This window comes from Eumetopias jubatus, unplaced genomic scaffold (assembly GCF_037043125.1).
Source record: "Eumetopias jubatus isolate StellerSeaLion01/CBP00866 unplaced genomic scaffold, mEumJub1_p1.0 scaffold_10, whole genome shotgun sequence".
NCBI classification, from domain to species: Eukaryota; Metazoa; Chordata; class Mammalia; order Carnivora; family Otariidae; genus Eumetopias; species Eumetopias jubatus.
The window spans coordinates 25218745-25238018 of NW_028274816.1; the positions used below are offsets into that span (position 1 = coordinate 25218745).

The window sequence follows — 19274 nt, forward strand, 5'->3', positions numbered from 1 at the left end:
CGTCATTCACACTTGATTGACTTCAACCTTTCAAGTGCAAAAGTCTCTCTTTTCCATTATTATTCATAGCCATCTGAGTTTTTCTAATTAAAGTGTATGAAAACAATTACTGATCCGTCGTACTGAGTCTGTTAGAGGGGATGTCTGCCTTACTGTAATGCGTATAAAAAGCCCACAGTTTTCTATAATGATGTGCAGCTGAGGTGTTAGATAATTTTATTCTTTTTTACTCTGTAGGGCTTTTTTTTTATTTTTCATGATTCATTTTTCATAATTCCTAAAGATCCCTGGAAAGGACTGATCCTGCAGCTACAACCAAGAAAGGAGGTGGGGGGGAGTCTTTTTTCCTTTCCCTTTCTCCCCCTCTTGCCCCCAACCTCGTGCTCCCCCTTGGCTGAGGACTATAAATTAATCGGTGACCTTTCACTTCTTGGATTCCCGCTGGACTTCCCAACCATACTGGTCAGAAATGCTTTCTATTAAAAAGAAAATAGATGGAATGAGTTTGGCAATCTCTGCTCCATTCCTAACGATTCATCAACAGCTAGCCTTAACCAGCTGCCGACGAGCTTTGTGTGAGTGTGCAGATGTCTGAGTAGGAATTCTATGTCACGCACATTCACCTGCCGTGCACCTGCTCTTCATAAACATGAGCTTTCTCAGAACCTTTCTCCATAGTGCCTGTTGCTTAATTTTTACCCCTATAAGCATCGCAGTTGCTGATATTATTCTAATTCCCCCAAATGTATTGAGAAGTTAACGTTTTGGTGTTTATGGGGAAAGTTGTCTGGGTTTCCCCTAGCACTGGAGCCTGCCACTGACATTTCTAGGGAACATGTCATCAGCTATTAGGAGCAAGTCCAGGATCTTCAAACCATTAAAAATTAATGATAATTTATTTAAAATATTTAATTTTGAACAGTAAACTAGGTGTTCCAATCTTTGCACCAGCAAGTACAGGTATTATTGAGATACCTGAGTTTCATGGGAAAATAATTCCTTCAGGTAGGGCTGGAAGCCATGTAGAAAGGTTAGTGGTGTGACTGTAGTTTCTGTTCAGTTCGTTTCTCAGGCTGTCATCAAACAGAGACCATTTCTAATTCATTTTGCAAGATCGTCGCCTACTACTTTTCCACCCTATAGCAGGCAAAGGGATATTACTTCTTTTTAAATGAAGAACCTTTTATCCTGATGTTGAATTTGAGGGCTGCTTATCATGTTAATGTGGGGCAAATGATAACTTCTTCAGACAGACTTCTAGCCAGATGTCAGAGAAGCCTAGAGAAAAATGTCTGAGGATCTGACCTGATCCAGGCTGATTCTGGAATTGCTATATTAGCAAACAGTAGCCATGGTCAAGGTGGGGCTGCCCTGGTGTAGAATGCTGTGCACCTCAAGCAAAGACTCTAGAAGAAATCCTGGCTGAAGTGAGTCGTAAGAAATGCTGGCTTGCACTTGATCGAGCTTCTAAAGGGTTACAAAATGTTGTTTCCTGGAGAATCTGCCAGTGTGTCTGCGTGTCCTTAGCCTTCTTTGTTCTCCTCTTTTCTTCTCACCCTTTCCTTCACTCTCATTCCCCTCCTCTTCTTGCCTGAATACATTTTGAAAACAGTACTACAATGCTCCCTGCTTCAAGATTACAGTGTACTTTACTAGGTATGATTTAATTAGGGCCCTTATTATGTTTTCAGCAGCTTAAGGTGGGCCTTTCAACTTATCTACCTAATTGGTTGCACAAGAAGTTTCACAGCCCATGACAAAACATTGTCAGTGATCAAAGTCAAAATTCTGCATAAAGGAAAAATATTAATAATAAGATTATTCTTCAAGTGTGCACTGCTAATTATGTCCAGAATGTAACCGTAGAAATACTTTTGACTGATGTGAGCTTTGTCTAATAAACATGAATCTTCAGTGAGCTATGAAAAGTGACACTTCCTGCTTTAAATTGGTGAAGACTAATTTTGCTTATTAAATAATTTTTACACATCTCCCTATTTTGGGTCTCTTTCCTCTCCATTTGACTCTCCTCATTTCTCTGCCTCTTACTCCGCAGGTGACCACCCCTGAGATGGTGATGCCCAGCAGCATGTTCCTCCCAGCAGCTGTTCCAGATCGAGACGGGAACTCCACTTTGGAGGAGGCAGGAAAGCAGCCTGGTTAGTGTCATTCTTGACCCCTAGAAATGGAAACAAAATGAAATATTGGGCCACAATTTTCACTGAGCAGGAGTGCCAGGAATCCTTACAAAGTCCTCCTGAGATGAATGTAACTGATCGAGAGGAGGTGGCACTTTGGGCACCTACTTCATACTCTGGCATGTATTTGTATACCATTCATATGGTTTAAAGTGGAAAGAAAAGGTGAGAACCAGTGGGATTTTGGTGGACCCATGTCCCCTTAGACTATACATTTAGGGAATGAATAACCAGAGACTCAGTCAGTAGACCCATGACTCCCCAATCTCTCAGGACTTAATAATTAGGGACTTTTGGAGCATGTGAGGGATTTCAGAGCACTGGATTAGCTGTCTCTCAAACTTTCCTCTGCACAAAGTTCTTCTTTGAGTCTTCTGGGATTGCCTTAGGACCTTGCATAGAGGTGTACTTAGCACTGGGTGTCATACACAAACAATGAATCATGGAACACTACATCAAAAACTAATGATATACTGTATGATGACTAAGATAATTTTTTAAAAAGGTGCATTTAGAAAGAACATTGTTCTAGACATGTGCTGGTGCCCTGTGGTGGTTCCTAGTTTAGTTAGATGGGTCATTAGACGTCCACTTAGGAGGCTGTACTACATCGTTCACCTTTTGTCAGCAGCTAAGATTTAAGTTGGGAAGACCTCAGCCCCACTACTGCCCCACTTCCCCCCATTGTGATTTTTCCCTATTAGAGGGTAGACAGCTGACTTTAAAAGGGTCAGAGTATGTATGGGTGTGATCCTATCACTGTAGAAAATAATTTTTATGTATTTTAATGGCCACTTGAATGTTCATTTCTTACTGAATAGAGAGGACAGTCAAAAGTAATGTTATAACAAATGAAGCTAAAAAAACATATTCCAAAGTTTCTTATATTACAATGGACAATAGTTCATTCCTTAAATTCCCCACAATTTAGGATATCATTTATTCACATATTTTACAGTTCAGGTTCACGTAAAAGGGAAGTCCAGTCTAAGATCAGTAACATTCAAACCAGTTCTTGAGAAATTCAAGATTCTGAGTCAAGCAACTGAATGGTGTGTAAAGACAGATCCAAGATATGATACAGGCCTATTATGAATGAAACTTTTGTATTTCTTTTTAGTCCCCTCTGTTGTTGTGCACTTGCTTTACTATGTACTCTTTGCAGGGGCTGTGTGGAGAGAGTCTGTGTTCCAGTTGGGTGTTTCCCTTACTGTAAGAGTCTGTGTTCACTAGGACTTGCTAGGTAGATAGCTGTGGGTGCCATTTGAAACAAAGCCTTCTTTATCACTGGGCTTGGTTTTTTTTTTTGTTTTGTTTTTTTTGTTTCTTTTTTAAATTACAGAAACCTCAGAGGATCTGGGAAAGAACATCTTGCCCTCTGTAAGCACAGAGCACAGTGGAGATTTGAAACCCTCTTCTGCTGACCCAGGCTCTGTGAGAGAAGATTCAGGCTTCCTATGCTGGAAGAAGGGGTGCAATCAGGTTTTCAAAACTTCTGCCACTCTTCAAACACACTTCAATGAGGTTCATGCCAAGAGGCCTCAGCTGCCTGTGTCAGATCGCCATGTGTACAAGTATCGCTGTAATCAATGCAGCCTGGCTTTCAAGACCATTGAAAAGCTACAGCTCCATTCTCAGTACCATGTGATCAGAGCTGCCACAATGTGCTGTCTTTGTCAGCGTAGTTTCCGAACTTTTCAGGCTCTGAAAAAACACCTTGAGACAAGCCACCTGGAGTTGAGTGAGGCTGACATCCAACAGCTTTATGGTGGCCTTCTGGCCAATGGGGACCTCCTGGCAATGGGAGACCCTACCCTGGCAGAGGACCACACCATAATTGTTGAGGAAGACAAGGAGGAAGAGAGTGACTTAGAAGACAAACAGAGCCCAACGGGCAGTGACTCTGGGTCGGTACAAGAAGACTCAGGCTCAGAGCCAAAGAGAGCTCTACCTTTCAGAAAAGGCCCCAACTTCACCATGGAAAAATTTCTAGACCCTTCTCGCCCTTACAAGTGTACAGTCTGCAAGGAGTCTTTCACTCAAAAGAATATCCTGCTAGTGCACTACAATTCTGTCTCCCACCTGCATAAGTTGAAGAGAGCCCTTCAGGAATCGGCAACTGGTCAGCCAGAACCCACCAGCAGCCCAGACAACAAACCTTTCAAGTGTAACACTTGTAACGTGGCCTATAGCCAGAGTTCCACTTTAGAGATCCACATGCGGTCTGTGTTGCATCAAACCAAGGCCCGAGCAGCCAAGCTGGAGGCTGCAAGTGGCAGTAGCAATGGGACAGGGAACAGCAGCAGTGTCTCCCTGAGCTCCTCCACCCCAAGTCCTGTGAGCACCAGTGCCAGTAACACCTTTACCACCACCAACCCAAACAGTGCTGGCATCACTCCGAGTTCCAGTCTACTGAGCCAAGTGCCCCCTGAAAGTGTAGGGATGCCAGCCCTGGGGAATCCCATCGGTGCCACCATCACTTCCCCTTCAGAGCCCAAGGAGGCCAATCGGAAGAAGCTGGCGGATATGATTGCATCCAGACAGCAGCAGCAGCAGCAGCAGCAGCAAGCACAGACACTAGCCCAGGCCCAGGCTCAAGTTCAAGCTCACCTGCAGCAGGAGCTGCAGCAGCAGGCTGCCCTGATCCAGTCTCAGCTGTTCAACCCCGCCCTGCTTCCTCACTTCCCCATGACCACAGAGACCCTGCTGCAGCTGCAGCAGCAGCAGCATCTCCTCTTCCCCTTCTACATCCCCAGCGCAGAGTTCCAGCTCAACCCTGACGTGAGCTTGCCAGTGACCAGCGGGGCACTGACACTGACGGGGACAGGCCCGGGCCTGCTAGACGATCTGAAGGCTCAGGTTCAGATCCCAACACAGAGCCACCAGCAGATCCTGCAGCAGCAACAGCAAAGCCAGCTCTCTCTGTCCCAGACTCACTCTGCCCTTCTACAACCCAGCCAGCACTCTGAAAAGAAAAACAAATTGGTCATCAAGGAAAAGGAAAAGGAAAAAGAAAGCCAGAGAGACAGTGTCGAGGTGGGAGAGGGCAACCCAGGACCCAAGGAATCGCTGCCAGATGCCTTGAAGGCTAAAGAGAAGAAAGAACTGGCACCAGCAGCTAGTTCTGAGCCTTCCATGCTCCCACCACGCATCGCCTCAGATGCCAGAGGGAACGCCACCAAGGCCCTGCTGGAGAACTTTGGCTTTGAACTGGTCATTCAGTACAACGAAAACAAGCAGAAGGTGCAGAAGAAGAATGGGAAGACTGAGCAGGGAGAGAATTTGGAAAAGCTTGAGTGTGACTCCTGTGGCAAGTTGTTTTCTAACATCTTGATTTTAAAGAGTCATCAAGAGCACGTTCATCAGAACTACTTTCCCTTTAAACAGCTAGAGAGATTTGCTAAACAGTACCGTGAGCAGTACGATAAACTATACCCCCTGAGGCCCCAGACCCCAGAGCCGCCGCCACCACCTCCCCCACCACCTCCTCCGCCCCCTCTTCCTGCAGCACCACCTCAGCCAGCTTCCACGCCAGCCATCCCTGCATCTGCCCCGCCCATCACTTCACCCACAATCGCACCCACCCAGCCATCCATGCCACTCACCCAGCTCTCTATGCCCATGGAGCTGCCCATCTTCTCACCACTGATGATGCAGACGATGCCACTGCAGACCTTGCCGGCTCAGCTGCCCCCTCAGCTTGGACCTGTGGAGCCTCTGCCTGCGGACCTGGCCCAGCTGTACCAGCACCAGCTTAATCCAAGCCTGCTCCAACAGCAGAACAAGAGGCCTCGCACCAGGATCACGGATGACCAGCTCCGGGTCCTGCGGCAATATTTTGACATTAACAACTCCCCCAGTGAAGAACAGATCAAAGAAATGGCAGACAAGTCTGGGTTGCCACAGAAAGTGATCAAGCACTGGTTCAGAAACACCCTCTTCAAAGAGCGGCAGCGTAACAAGGATTCCCCTTACAACTTTAGCAATCCTCCCATCACCAGCCTGGAGGAGCTCAAGATAGACTCACGGCCCCCTTCGCCAGAACCTCAGAAGCAGGAGTACTGGGGAAGCAAGAGGTCTTCAAGAACAAGGTTTACTGACTATCAGCTGAGGGTCCTACAGGACTTTTTTGATGCCAATGCTTACCCAAAGGATGACGAATTTGAGCAACTCTCTAATTTACTAAACCTTCCAACCCGAGTCATAGTGGTGTGGTTTCAAAATGCCCGACAGAAGGCCAGGAAAAATTACGAGAATCAGGGGGAGGGCAAAGATGGAGAGCGGCGTGAGCTTACAAACGATAGGTATATTCGAACAAGCAACTTGAACTACCAGTGCAAAAAATGTAGCCTGGTGTTTCAGCGCATCTTTGATCTCATCAAGCATCAGAAGAAGCTGTGTTACAAGGATGAGGATGAGGAGGGGCAGGATGACAGCCAAAATGAGGATTCCATGGATGCCATGGAAATCCTGACACCCACCAGCTCCTCCTGCAGCACCCCAATGCCCTCACAGGCTTACAGCGCCCCAGCACCATCAGCCAACACAGCTTCCTCCGCTTTCTTACAGCTCACAGCGGAGCCTGATGAACTGGCCACTTTTAGTTCAAAAACAGAGGCAAGTGATGAGAAACCAAAGCAGGCTGAACCTCCCAGTGCACAGCCAAACCAAACCCAAGAAAAGCAAGGACAAGCAAAGGCAGAGCTGCAGCAACAAGACCAGCCCGAGCAGAAGACAAACGCAGCCCAGCAAAAGCTCCCACAGCTCACTTCCCCCACTTCGTTACCACAGCCTCCTCCACAAGCACCCCCACCTCAGTGCCCCTTACCCCAGTCAAGCCCCAGTCCTTCTCAGCTCTCCCACCTGCCCCTCAAGCCCCTCCACACGTCAACTCCTCAACAGTTGGCAAACCTACCTCCTCAGCTAATCCCCTACCAGTGTGATCAATGTAAGTTGGCATTTCCATCATTTGAGCACTGGCAGGAGCATCAGCAGCTTCATTTCCTGAGTGCACAGAACCAGTTCATCCACCCCCAGTTTTTGGACAGGTCACTGGATATGCCTTTCATGCTGTTTGACCCTAGTAACCCACTCCTGGCGAGCCAGCTGCTCTCTGGGGCTATACCTCAGATTCCAGCCAGCTCGGCCACTTCTCCTTCAACTCCAACCTCCACAATGAACACTCTGAAGAGGAAGCTGGAGGAAAAGGCCAGTGCAAGCCCTGGAGAAAATGACAGTGGGACAGGAGGAGAAGAACCTCAGCGAGACAAGCGTTTGAGGACAACCATTACACCAGAACAGCTAGAAATTCTGTACCAGAAGTATCTGTTAGACTCCAATCCAACTCGAAAGATGTTGGATCACATCGCACACGAGGTGGGCTTGAAGAAACGTGTGGTCCAAGTCTGGTTTCAGAATACCCGAGCCCGGGAACGGAAAGGACAGTTCCGGGCTGTGGGCCCAGCGCAGGCGCACAGAAGATGCCCTTTTTGCAGAGCACTCTTCAAAGCCAAGACTGCCCTCGAGGCTCATATCCGGTCCCGTCATTGGCATGAGGCCAAGAGAGCTGGCTACAACCTAACTCTGTCTGCAATGCTCTTGGACTGTGATGGGGGACTCCAGATGAAAGGAGATATTTTTGATGGAGCCAGCTTTTCCCACCTACCCCCAAGCAGTAGTGATGGCCAAGGTGTCCCCCTCTCACCTGTGAGTAAAACCATGGACTTGTCTCCCCGAACTCTTCTTAGCCCTTCTTCCATCAAGGTGGAGGGAATTGAAGATTTTGAAAGCCCCTCCATGTCCTCAGTTAATCTGAACTTTGACCAAACTAAGCTGGACAACGACGACTGTTCCTCTGTCAACACAGCAATCACGGATACCACCACCGGAGACGAGGGCAACGCGGATAATGACAGCGCGACGGGAATAGCAACTGAAACCAAATCCTCTTCTGCACCCAATGAAGGGTTGACCAAAGCGGCCATGATGGCAATGTCTGAGTATGAAGATCGGTTGTCGTCTGGTCTGGTCAGCCCAGCCCCAAGCTTTTACAGCAAGGAATACGACAATGAAGGTACAGTGGACTACAGTGAAACCTCGAGCCTTGCAGACCCCTGCTCCCCGAGTCCTGGTGCAAGCGGGTCAGCAGGCAAATCTGGAGACAGTGGGGATCGGCCAGGGCAGAAACGTTTTCGCACTCAAATGACCAATCTGCAGCTGAAAGTCCTCAAGTCATGCTTTAATGACTACAGGACGCCCACCATGCTAGAGTGTGAGGTCCTGGGCAATGATATTGGACTGCCAAAGAGAGTTGTTCAGGTCTGGTTCCAGAATGCCCGGGCAAAAGAAAAGAAGTCCAAGTTAAGCATGGCCAAGCATTTTGGTATAAACCAAACAAGTTACGAGGGGCCGAAAACAGAGTGCACTTTGTGTGGCATCAAGTACAGCGCTCGGTTGTCTGTACGTGACCATATCTTTTCCCAGCAGCATATCTCCAAAGTTAAGGACACCATTGGAAGCCAGTTGGATAAGGAGAAAGAATACTTTGACCCAGCCACAGTACGTCAGTTGATGGCTCAACAAGAGTTGGACCGGATTAAAAAGGCCAACGAGGTCCTCGGACTGGCAGCTCAGCAGCAAGGGATGTTTGACAATGCCCCTCTTCAGGCTCTTAACCTTCCTACAGCATATCCGGCGCTCCAGGGCATTCCTCCTGTGTTGCTCCCCGGCCTCAACAGCCCCTCCTTGCCGGGCTTTACTCCATCCAACACAGGTGGGTTCTGCTCTAGGTGATTCTTACAGCATTAAATAGCTGCCCAAATAGCATTTTGTTCTGTGGCTACCACCCAAATTCTCTGAATGTTGGGCAGATAGGTAGAAGCTTCCCTTTCCAGTTTTCTAACAGCAACAGAACTTCTGGTCCCTTTCACTGAGTCTCCCTAGTGCTGTGGTTCTATCACTTCCCAGTCTCAGGGATGGGACCTCCTGGTTGGAACAGTCTGCTATGAAATTATTCTCTTTGCCCTGTGTTCAGTAACACAACCAGGGTGCGTGCTACAGGGAAGAACTTGAGGGTCCTGGCATCCTAAATCCTGGGTTATTTTCAAGAAAAAGGCTTCTAGCATAGACCCTTCCAGTCAGTCTTTGTGAAATTGCCAATCCCATCTAGATAATTGTTGAAAATAGAAGACATTTGAATATCCTAGCTAAGTCTGGATCGTGCTTTATGGAAACTGGTTCAAGAGAACCTAAGTCCTTGTCCTTACCTGTGGTCCCTGTTCCTGTTTTTAAGAGAGCTGTTCTGGCAGAACTGCTATCAGGAAGAAGCTCTCATAAATGGATCCTTATTCCTGGGCTTCTTACCTAGCCAGAACAATAGTGGTTATACTAGTTTCATTATAATGAGACTACCTCTGTACTTGAATGCACTGGCCAGGAATCTTGTATTGGGCAATATGGTTCTGAATCTTCAGACAGACAATAAACATTAATGCTCATTTTTAGGAGTCTTCATCACCCCTTCATTTCCCTTCACCCATCTCTCTCTCTTTGCTCCCCCCCAGCCCCCTAATTCAGTCATATATACTTGGTGCTCTTATTTTTCTGTTATTAATAGGGAGTCTGATAATTCTTCCTGTGTCCATCTCTTGTTCCTCCTCTGTCCTCACCTGTCTTCTCTGTAGCCAGCTTTCTTTCCTAAATTGGACCTCTAGGATTCTGTGAAACTTAGGCATAAGTCAGCAAGATTTCCACCCCCCCCCCCCGCCCCAGGCCTGCATTGACCAAGTGTACCTTTACCAAAGGAGAGCCCTTCAGAGTGCTTCCTTGCCTGAAAATGGGTCCCTGTTCCCAGGGGTTGAAGTGGTAAAAGCATTAAGATCTGTAAGTCATTGCTTATAGTTGTTGGCAAGTAAGGTCACAGAATTATGCTAAAGCCAACTAGACATAAGCCAAGAATCAAGCTATGGAAGGTGTCTAGGCACTGAATTACGCTTGCAGCCCAGAATCTTGGCAGAAGGGCTTGGGATGGCCCAACATTTCATAATAATGTGAAAAAAATTAGAATGTCTGATCTATTCCCCTTGTTTTACAGATGAGAAAACTGAGGGCCAGAGAGGTCAAGACCATTCAGCAAGCTAGGGTAGGAGCCAGAGCTCCCACCCAGGCCTCCAGGCTCCCAGTGCTATGTGCTCCTTCCACAACACCCAATATGAGCCAGTCAGTCAACAGGTATATGTTTAGTGCTACTCAGGTTCTGACCACTTGAGAGTGGACTCAAGATAGAAAGGTATGCTCTTAATTATTAGAGGCAGCCAGGGTTACCAGTGTGTCCCAGTTACCACCACCTGACTGTACCACAGCTCACAGGAGCACTGGATCTGGAATGGGGGAAGGAACTTGTATTTAGTACGTCAGGTCCAATGGTAAGCTCTTTCCATATGACCTTCCATTTAGTCGCTACAACCATGTATTGTAGAAAGTTGAGGTTCCGTGGAGTCAATGGGTCTAAGGCCACATAGCGGCTGTGTGTCAAACACAATCCATACTGTATCAGTCTGACTCCAGAGGTGCATGACAAGTATCAGGGTGATGAAATGCCTTGCTTGGTTCTAATCTTGCTGATGAGAAAACTGAGGCCACAGAATTATTCTGAGAATGTATTGAGCTACTATATCAAACATGGTTAGTACAGAGCTTGGTAAATATAGCAAGGATTCTGTAAATGATCCTTACCATTTCTTTCTCTTCTCAAGATACAGAAGTCCGTTTAAGGCCTTCTGACTGGGATCTTTCTCCTGAAAGCCTGATACCACAGAGATGGAGAAATCTCTAGATGTTTTTTCCTTGCCTCGCTGATCTTTTGGCTCCAACCTACAACTTGGAGCAGGCCTGTTGCCCAGATGTAGACAGAAAGAGCCATGTCCTAAGTTGTCGAATTCATAATCCATTCACTCTCCATCTTGTGCATGCCAGTTTAACCAGTGAACCTTTACCGGCTTTTTCTGAATCAGATACTTCTTTCTGGTTTCAGTTCCTTCTGTGCTTTGAGGAAATTGGATGACTTCACCTTAGTGGTCCCTGTCTGCTGTTTTGAGAGAGTAAATTAATGCTGCTGTACAAAACCAAGGGAAGCATCCCCTTGGCTTTCCAAACAATAATGGATATTTTTCTGGGATTGGCACCTTGAGGCAACCTTGTTCTCTTCATCTGAAGTTTGAGGGTTTTTACATGCTGCACCAGTGTAATAAGCCAACATTGTCTTCACCCAGGTCTGGGCTTCTCTGTTTTTTCCTCACAATGACAGTGTCATGTTATAGAACCCCCCCAACCCCAGCTTTCTGGCAGAAGGTGGTCCAGATGAAAATAGTGAGGAGCTATGGGATTTTTTTAGTTTACATTTTGGTGCCCTCTGAAGAGAAGGGATGAATACAGTCCATTGTCTTAAGTGTAGTGAATGGAATGATCTGAGGTCTGCTGCCTGTGAATTCTTCTCAGCATCTCATCATTCAGCAAATCTGGTCTCTCTGTCCCACTTTGCTGTCCTCTACCACCATCACCACCTTGCTAGTCTTAATGCACCTGCCACTGGATGTACCAGGAGTAAGGCTGTCTTCCATCACCCTGGAACAAAAGACTCAAACCAGGAGAGAAATATGGGTATGGGAGGACATTAGGCTCTGGACTGGGTGAAGGCCTTATGGGCAGAGTGTGACTGCAGATAGGGCTGTACCCCATGTGGGCCTGGTGACTTGGTTAAAGACCTTTGCTTACCCATAAGTATGAGTAGGTTGCAGTGATGTCTCAGAAAGCAGGGGTACTTTGGGCCATTCCATTTCTGATACTGCTTTTCGCCTCTTGCTGGGGGTGCGTTCTCAAGCAGCTGCAGTCTTTCTGTGTGTCATTCAAATGGGTAGGAAGAGAGAATGCTCATTCTCCAGCAAACTTCAGAATCATCTTCCTAGATGGTTACATTTTTCAACAGATTTGTTAAAACAGATTAGCTGAGCCAAATAACGGGACAGTTTTCCCTGAATGGACTGTTTTTGTTCCCATCGCTCCTCCTCCTCTCTGTCCTCTTAACACATCCATTCAGTTGTAGCGGTGGAGGCCGGAGAGGCACATTTGTTTCTTCACATGGTCTTGGGGCTTGGCCAGGTTTCTTGCATTTTGCCCTCTTCTCCTGTTACCTCTCTCCTCTGCAACTTCTGGTGGGGCCTCTTAGCCACACTATTTCTGTGGAGCTTTGATGAAGGCCTTTGGTTCAAATGTCCCAGCGGGAAACAGCTAGTGGGGGGGAACTGGGCAAAGAACATATGAATTAGTGGGTGTGGCATGTGTGGCAGGAAGGTGTTAGAAGTTGTTTAACTGAAAGGGGAAGTAGGGCAGCTGACCCAGGATTGGGCACTGATTAGAATACAAGGCTGTCCAACCCTGAGCCAGGTGAGACCCCCCCTCTATGGAAAATGGTTTTGAGAGGGTCTTTCAACTTTAAACCTTGAGATCTCAGACTTCATGCCAGTGACAGAAGCAAAACATCTTGAGCTTCAGCCTCACCACCCCAGACTGACCTGTGGTTCTTTCTGTCTTCATTTTTTTCAGCTTTAACGTCTCCTAAACCGAACTTGATGGGTCTGCCCAGCACAACAGTTCCTTCCCCTGGCCTCCCCACATCTGGATTACCAAATAAACCGTCCTCAGCCTCGCTGAGCTCCCCGACCCCAGCACAAGCCACCCTGGCGCTGGCCCCTCAGCAGCCCCCCCAACCCCAGCAGCAGCCACAGGTGCAGCCGCCGCCACCCGCAGCTCAGCCCCCACCCGCGCCACAGCTCCCACCGCAACAGCAGCAACAGCAACGCAAGGACAAAGACAGTGAGAAGGTAAAGGAGAAGGAAAAGGCACACAAAGGGAAAGGGGAGCCTCTCCCTGTCCCCAAGAAGGAGAAAGGAGAGGCCCCCACAGCGGCCACAGCCACGATCTCAGCACCGCTGCCCACCATGGAGTATGCAGTGGACCCTGCACAGCTGCAGGCCCTGCAGGCAGCCTTGACTTCGGACCCCACAGCATTGCTCACGAGCCAGTTCCTTCCTTACTTTGTACCAGGCTTCTCTCCTTACTATGCCCCCCAGATCCCTGGCGCCCTGCAGAGCGGGTACCTGCAGCCTATGTATGGCATGGAAGGCCTGTTCCCCTACAGCCCTGCGCTGTCGCAGGCCCTGATGGGGCTGTCCCCAGGCTCCCTACTGCAGCAGTACCAGCAATACCAGCAGAGTCTGCAGGAGGCGATCCAGCAGCAGCAGCAGCGGCAACTCCAGCAGCAGCAGCAAAAAGTGCAGCAGCAGCCCAAAGCAAGCCAAACCCCAGTCCCCCAGGGGGCTGCTTCCCCAGACAAAGACCCTGCCAAAGAATCCCCCAAACCAGAAGAGCAGAAGAACGCACCCCGTGAGGTGTCCCCGCTCCTGCCAAAACCCCCCGAAGAGCCAGAAGCAGAAAGCAAAAGTGCGGACTCCCTCTACGACCCCTTCATTGTTCCAAAGGTGCAGTACAAGTTGGTCTGCCGCAAGTGCCAGGCGGGCTTCGGTGACGAGGAGGCGGCGAGGAGCCACCTGAAGTCCCTCTGCTTCTTCGGCCAGTCTGTGGTGAACCTGCAAGAGATGGTGCTTCACGTCCCCACGGGCGGCGGCGGCAGTGGTGGCGGCGGCGGCGGCGGCGGCGGGAGTGGCGGCGGCTCGTACCACTGCCTGGCGTGCGAGAGCGCGCTCTGTGGGGAGGAAGCTCTGAGTCAACATCTCGAGTCGGCCTTGCACAAACACAGAACAATCACGAGAGCAGCAAGAAACGCCAAAGAGCACCCTAGTTTATTACCTCACTCTGCCTGCTTCCCCGATCCTAGCACCGCATCTACCTCGCAGTCTGCCGCTCACTCAAACGACAGCCCCCCTCCCCTGTCGGCCGCCGCCCCCTCCTCGTCCTCCGCTTCCCCCCACGCCTCCAGGAAGTCTTGGCCGCAAGTGGTCTCCCGGGCTTCGGCCGCGAAGCCCCCTTCTTTTCCTCCTCTCTCCTCATCTTCAACGGTTACCTCAAGTTCATGCAGCACCTCAGGGGTTCAGCCCTCGATGCCAACAGACGACTATTCGGAGGAGTCTGACACGGATCTCAGCCAAAAGTCCGACGGACCGGCGAGCCCGGTGGAGGGTCCCAAAGACCCCAGCTGCCCCAAGGACAGTGGTCTGACCAGTGTAGGAACGGACACCTTCAGATTGTAAGCTTTGAAGATGAACAATACAAACAAATGAATTTAAATAAAAAGATTAATAACAAACCAATTTCAAAAATAGACTAACTGCAATTCCAAAGCTTCTAACCAAAAAAAAAAAAAAAAAAAAAAAGGAAAAAAAAGAAAAAGCGTGGGTTGTTTTCCCATATACCTATCTATGCCGGTGATTTTACATTCTTGTCTTTTTTTTCTTTTAATATTAAAAAAAAAAAAAAACCTTAACCCTGTTACATTGTGTCCTTTTGAAGGTACTATTGGTCTGGGAAACAGAAGTCCGCAGGGCCTCCCTAATGTCTTTGGAGCTTAAACCCCTTGTATATTTGCCCCTTTTCAATAAACACCCCACGTTGATAGCACAGGAGGAGCCCGGCATGCACTGTATGGGAAAGCAGTCCACCTTGTTACAGTTTTAAATTTCTTGCTATCTTAGCATTCAGATACCAATGGCTTGCTAAAAGAAAAAAAAAGAAATGTAATGTCTTTTTATTCTCAGGTCAATCGCTCACACTTTGTTCTGTTTTCAGAATCATTGTTTTATAATATATTATTTTTTCAGTTTTTTTTTTTTTTGTTCCAGAAAAGATTTTTTGTTTTAATTTAAAAACGGGCAGAAAATATTTGAGAAAAACAATGTGAACTGCTTTAGCTTTCTGGGGATTTAAAGGATAGCTTTTCTGCTGAAGCCAATTTCAAGGGGAAAAGTTAAGCACTCCCACTTTCAGAAAAAAAAAAAAAAAACCCACACACAGAGTGTTGAGGACTTGTAGCTTAAAAAAATAAGTTTTAAAAACTGACTTTCTGTATTTATGATAGATATGACCATTTTTGGTGTTGAGTAGATTGTTGCATTGGAAATGAACTGAAGCAGTATGGTAGATTTAAAAGGAAAAAAAAAAACCTTTTGTGTACATTTAGCTTTTTGTATGGTCCAGCTGACAGCTCCTCATTTGATGTTGTCTTGTTCATTCCTAGCAGATAGATTGCAATCCGTTGATTCGCCTAAGCTTTTCTCCCTTTGTCCCTTAATTCCACTTTCTCTTTCCTCCTCCCACCCTATAATCTCCCACTTAAGGTAGCTGCCTTCATTTCTTAGAGGGTAGCTGCAGAATTATTTTATAAAACTAAAGAAAGAATTTCAAAAGGTTCTAGGGGTCATTAGGATCCTCACAGATTATTTTTGGTTGGGGAGTTAAAACTTTTTAAAGGCATATAATTCTAGTTACCGATGTCTGTGAGCCTTGTGCCATTTATTTTTTATTTATCCTTCCTTTAGCTTTTCTTTTTATCCTTTCTTTTCCTCCTCCTTTGGTAGATGCTTCAAATATTCTTTTCCTAAACTAAAGCATTTGTTTCAGTTTGTGGAATTGGGCTGTGTGCTTTTCTTTCTAAAAAAGTTTTTGGTTAGGGGTTTTGTTTTTGTTTTCTTTCCTCTCAGAAAAAGAAATTTCATGCTTTAAATAAAATCCAAAGACACACCCTTTCACTGCTGATGCAGAAAAAAGGGAAAGGGTTCTTGTTACTTGAGAATTTGTTTCTGATTTAAACAAACAAGACTTAGTTTAATAAAAGAAAGAGTAAAACAAAAGATTCCCAGGTTGTTATGTGCTTCTTCTGCAAGCAGAGAGGCAACTGTTAATGACAATTCCATATACCAAAAGACACATTTTTTACTTCAAAGTTTTGTCCTTGTGTTAGGCAGTCTGAGCGGCGAGTGATCCCGAGTGCAGCCAACAAAGAAGCAGATAGCAGTGTACAGAGAGCAAAAAGGAACCGTATGTGAGGCACTTGTATTTATGTTAATATCTGTATTCCTGTAACACATAACACAACGCAACATACACCCTTTCTCATCTTAAAACAACGGTCTGAACTTTGAAAGGAAAACTTTGTGCTGCTAAAATGTAGATTTTGGAGACAAATAGATGCTTTGCTTTCACTTTCATAGCCAAACATCAACAGAAACAATCTCCCCTTGCCCCAAAAGTGTGAAATCCTTCTCCCCTTCGTTCTCTTCCTTATGTTTCAAAAGGGAACTTTGAAGACTGTGAATGCAGGTTCCATTGGTCATCTTTCGGGCTTCTTTCCCCAGTGCTGAAGCCACTCAACGACTTTGCAAAAGACTGGAGCATTCCAAGATCTGAAAATGGATTTTTTTTTCCTCTTTTTTTAGCCGGGACTGTTTTATTTTTATGAATTTCTTTTTGGTTTAATGAAAGAGTAGATCCTGAACTGTTGTATATATTTCTAACTAGGCTGATGCACAGTGCAAATTCCTTTTTTTTAAATTTTTTAAGTAGAAATACTAAAGAGTACCATCTAACTATTCATACCAGTATCCAGTTGTAGCATAAGGTGTCAAAAACAAGTACACAAAAACATTTGCTGTTTTAACAAGCTATTTCTTTTAACAAGAATTCTTGTATTTCTCCCTGTGTTTGAGATGAACATTTTTAAATTTTAAAGTTGTACAGTTTTTTGTTTTCCATTTTATCTTGTTTGTAACTCTATGAAATATATATATATATTTTTTGCCATTTAACTGTTGTATGTTACTCTGTGTCTGTATCATATAGAAAAAAAATTGTTTTTGTTTTTGGTTCTCTATGTGATACCAATTAACAATTTAACACTAGCTTTACCTGTCAAATTCTGCTAGGTTTTTTCTGAAAACTTTGTTTTTAAAAATGATATTGTTTGGTAATAGTGCAATTTCTATCCCTTTCCCTCCCCCCTCAACTTTAAGTTCATTTCCTTGTAATTTTGCCACCCCCTCCACAATGGTGTTTTGTTTATTTGTTTTGAGCTACTATGCCATCCTCCCTCTGTGAGGCAGAGTGACTGTCAGTGTTTTGTTATGCCATGCCTTGACCTGTGGGTGTATTTGGCAACAGCAAGGTGGTTGGGTAGATTGGCTAAGCATGCTTCCACCCACCAGTGTTTCTCAGAGGGGTTATGTGATTGTTTCATCCTGGAGTGGGTTGCACATTTGATGCTTTCCTCTACAACTCTACCACCCACATATATGTTCATTCAAAAAAGAAAAAAAGAATTCTCAGCATTAACTCAGAAGTAGCAAAGCAGTCAGTGATGGTGACAATTAGAGGTCAAATATGAGCTAGTTAGATGTTTGTGGGTTGACATCCACTATGGCTGTGACTGGTATCATTTACAAAGCACGAATTCACTACAATGCTCAACTGTTTAGATTGGTCTCACCAGGCGAATTTAACTCCTATTGCATAGTACGTAGCCGAATAGGCTATCTCAACTCACTTTTTAAATTAGTTCTTCACCTCTATTGACACTTCATATTTTGGTTGGTTGGTTGGTTGGTTGGTTGGTTGGTTGTTTTTTTCAAATACTCCAAAGAGTGGGTTGGCGCTTGACACCATTCAGTCATGGCACCATATGAACCCACCGAATGGAACTTATTTCAAGCATCCTTCCTCCATCCTTCCAAAAAGAAACTTAAGGAAACACACACACACACACACACACACACACACACACACAGAAAAGTTTAATAAATCTAGGAAGTTTTTTTTTTTTAATTAAAAGCTATTTAAAGAGATGAATGTGGCCAAAGTTTTACATGATTGAAAATAAAGTAAAACAGACGGCATGTGTTTAAACCTGAGTTTATCAGGCATGGCAGGAAGTTGCAGGAGAGAGAGGCAGTGACCCAAGCCAGTGCACTTGATATTCATGGACATATATTTTTTTTAAATAAATTAAATTAAAACATTTTAAATAGAAGCATAAATTGAGTTGGTTGTTTGTTGGCGCTGAGATACTGCCCACTGTGAAACAAAGCTTTGACTAGTTTTTTTTGTTTGTTTACTTTCTTGGGGGGGAGGGGGGCAAGTTTGGGTAGGAAAGAAAGCATAAATGAACGTGACCCTGAGGTGAAGAGGTATATGAACAGCCTTTGCAATGTACAAAAAAACAAAAAACAAAAAAAAACAAAAAAAAATAGAGCAAGTGAAACCAAAAATGTTCTTGGTGTTTTTCTATAATGTAGTCTTGTTAGCTTTTTTTGTTACTGTAACAATGCTGATCTCGAACTGTACCAAAATACATGGAGACTAACAAACAGAACCACATGGAACTTTCAAACTGAAAAAAAAAATTTGTCACAAAAACTTTGTTGTCATAGTTAAGTTGATTGTAGATGGTAATTGAATATACTCCTTTGAAAATATTTCATCAAGTATGTTTCCTGCTCATTGTGATACATTAAAAAAATATGAGCAAAAGTTCTTGTCTTATGCCCTCAGATTTTGTGTGTGTGCATGTATGAGAGAGAAAGAGATTGATACTGGCAAAGTGTAAATTTGAACAGTATCTTGAGGTTGCATGTACTTATTCCAAGGTACATAGCTCTTTAGTATTTCTAAGTGTCCTTGTACTTCCTATCTCTCTCCTGGCATTCATGAAAGTGCAGCAAGTTTTGGCATGAAAGTGCCGCAAGTTTTGGCTGTGGTGCTGACTAGCTTATTTCATTGAGAAGGGTAAGTCTGAGAGCTTGGGTAATACTTGACCCTCGAGAGCCTTAATAGTACCTGTATTTTTTTTTTTTTTCTTCAAATGTTTCTATGAGAATTGTGGACACTTGGCACAACCATGAGCAAGTAAGTTTTGCTGATGGCTGGAAGAGAGGTAAGTTAAACTTTTCTGAGGTGGGAATTGGATCCACTGTTTATGACAGAAGGATATGAAAGGTAAGTTGAATTAAGTGGGGGATTCACTACATTTACCTTTCCTATCAAAGGACTTTTCTAAACGCCTTTTAGAGCAGAATT

General features: G+C 45.4%; 1 protein-coding gene across 4 annotated transcripts in view; it reads left to right on the forward strand.

The window, feature by feature from the left end:
- Window positions 1-18707, forward strand: part of ZFHX3 (zinc finger homeobox 3) — a 245159-nt gene extending 226452 nt beyond the window's left edge. For all 4 annotated transcript variants that reach the window (XM_088027462.1, XM_088027463.1, XM_028092199.2 and 1 more), the window contains 3 exons: window positions 2057-2159; window positions 3541-8970; window positions 12798-18707. In XM_088027462.1, coding sequence (XP_087883588.1) covers window positions 2057-2159; window positions 3541-8970; window positions 12798-14461 — 7197 coding nt within the window. In that variant the 3' untranslated portion in view covers window positions 14462-18707. The remainder of the gene's footprint in view (window positions 1-2056; window positions 2160-3540; window positions 8971-12797) is intronic.
- The last annotated feature ends 567 nt before the right edge of the window (window positions 18708-19274 follow it).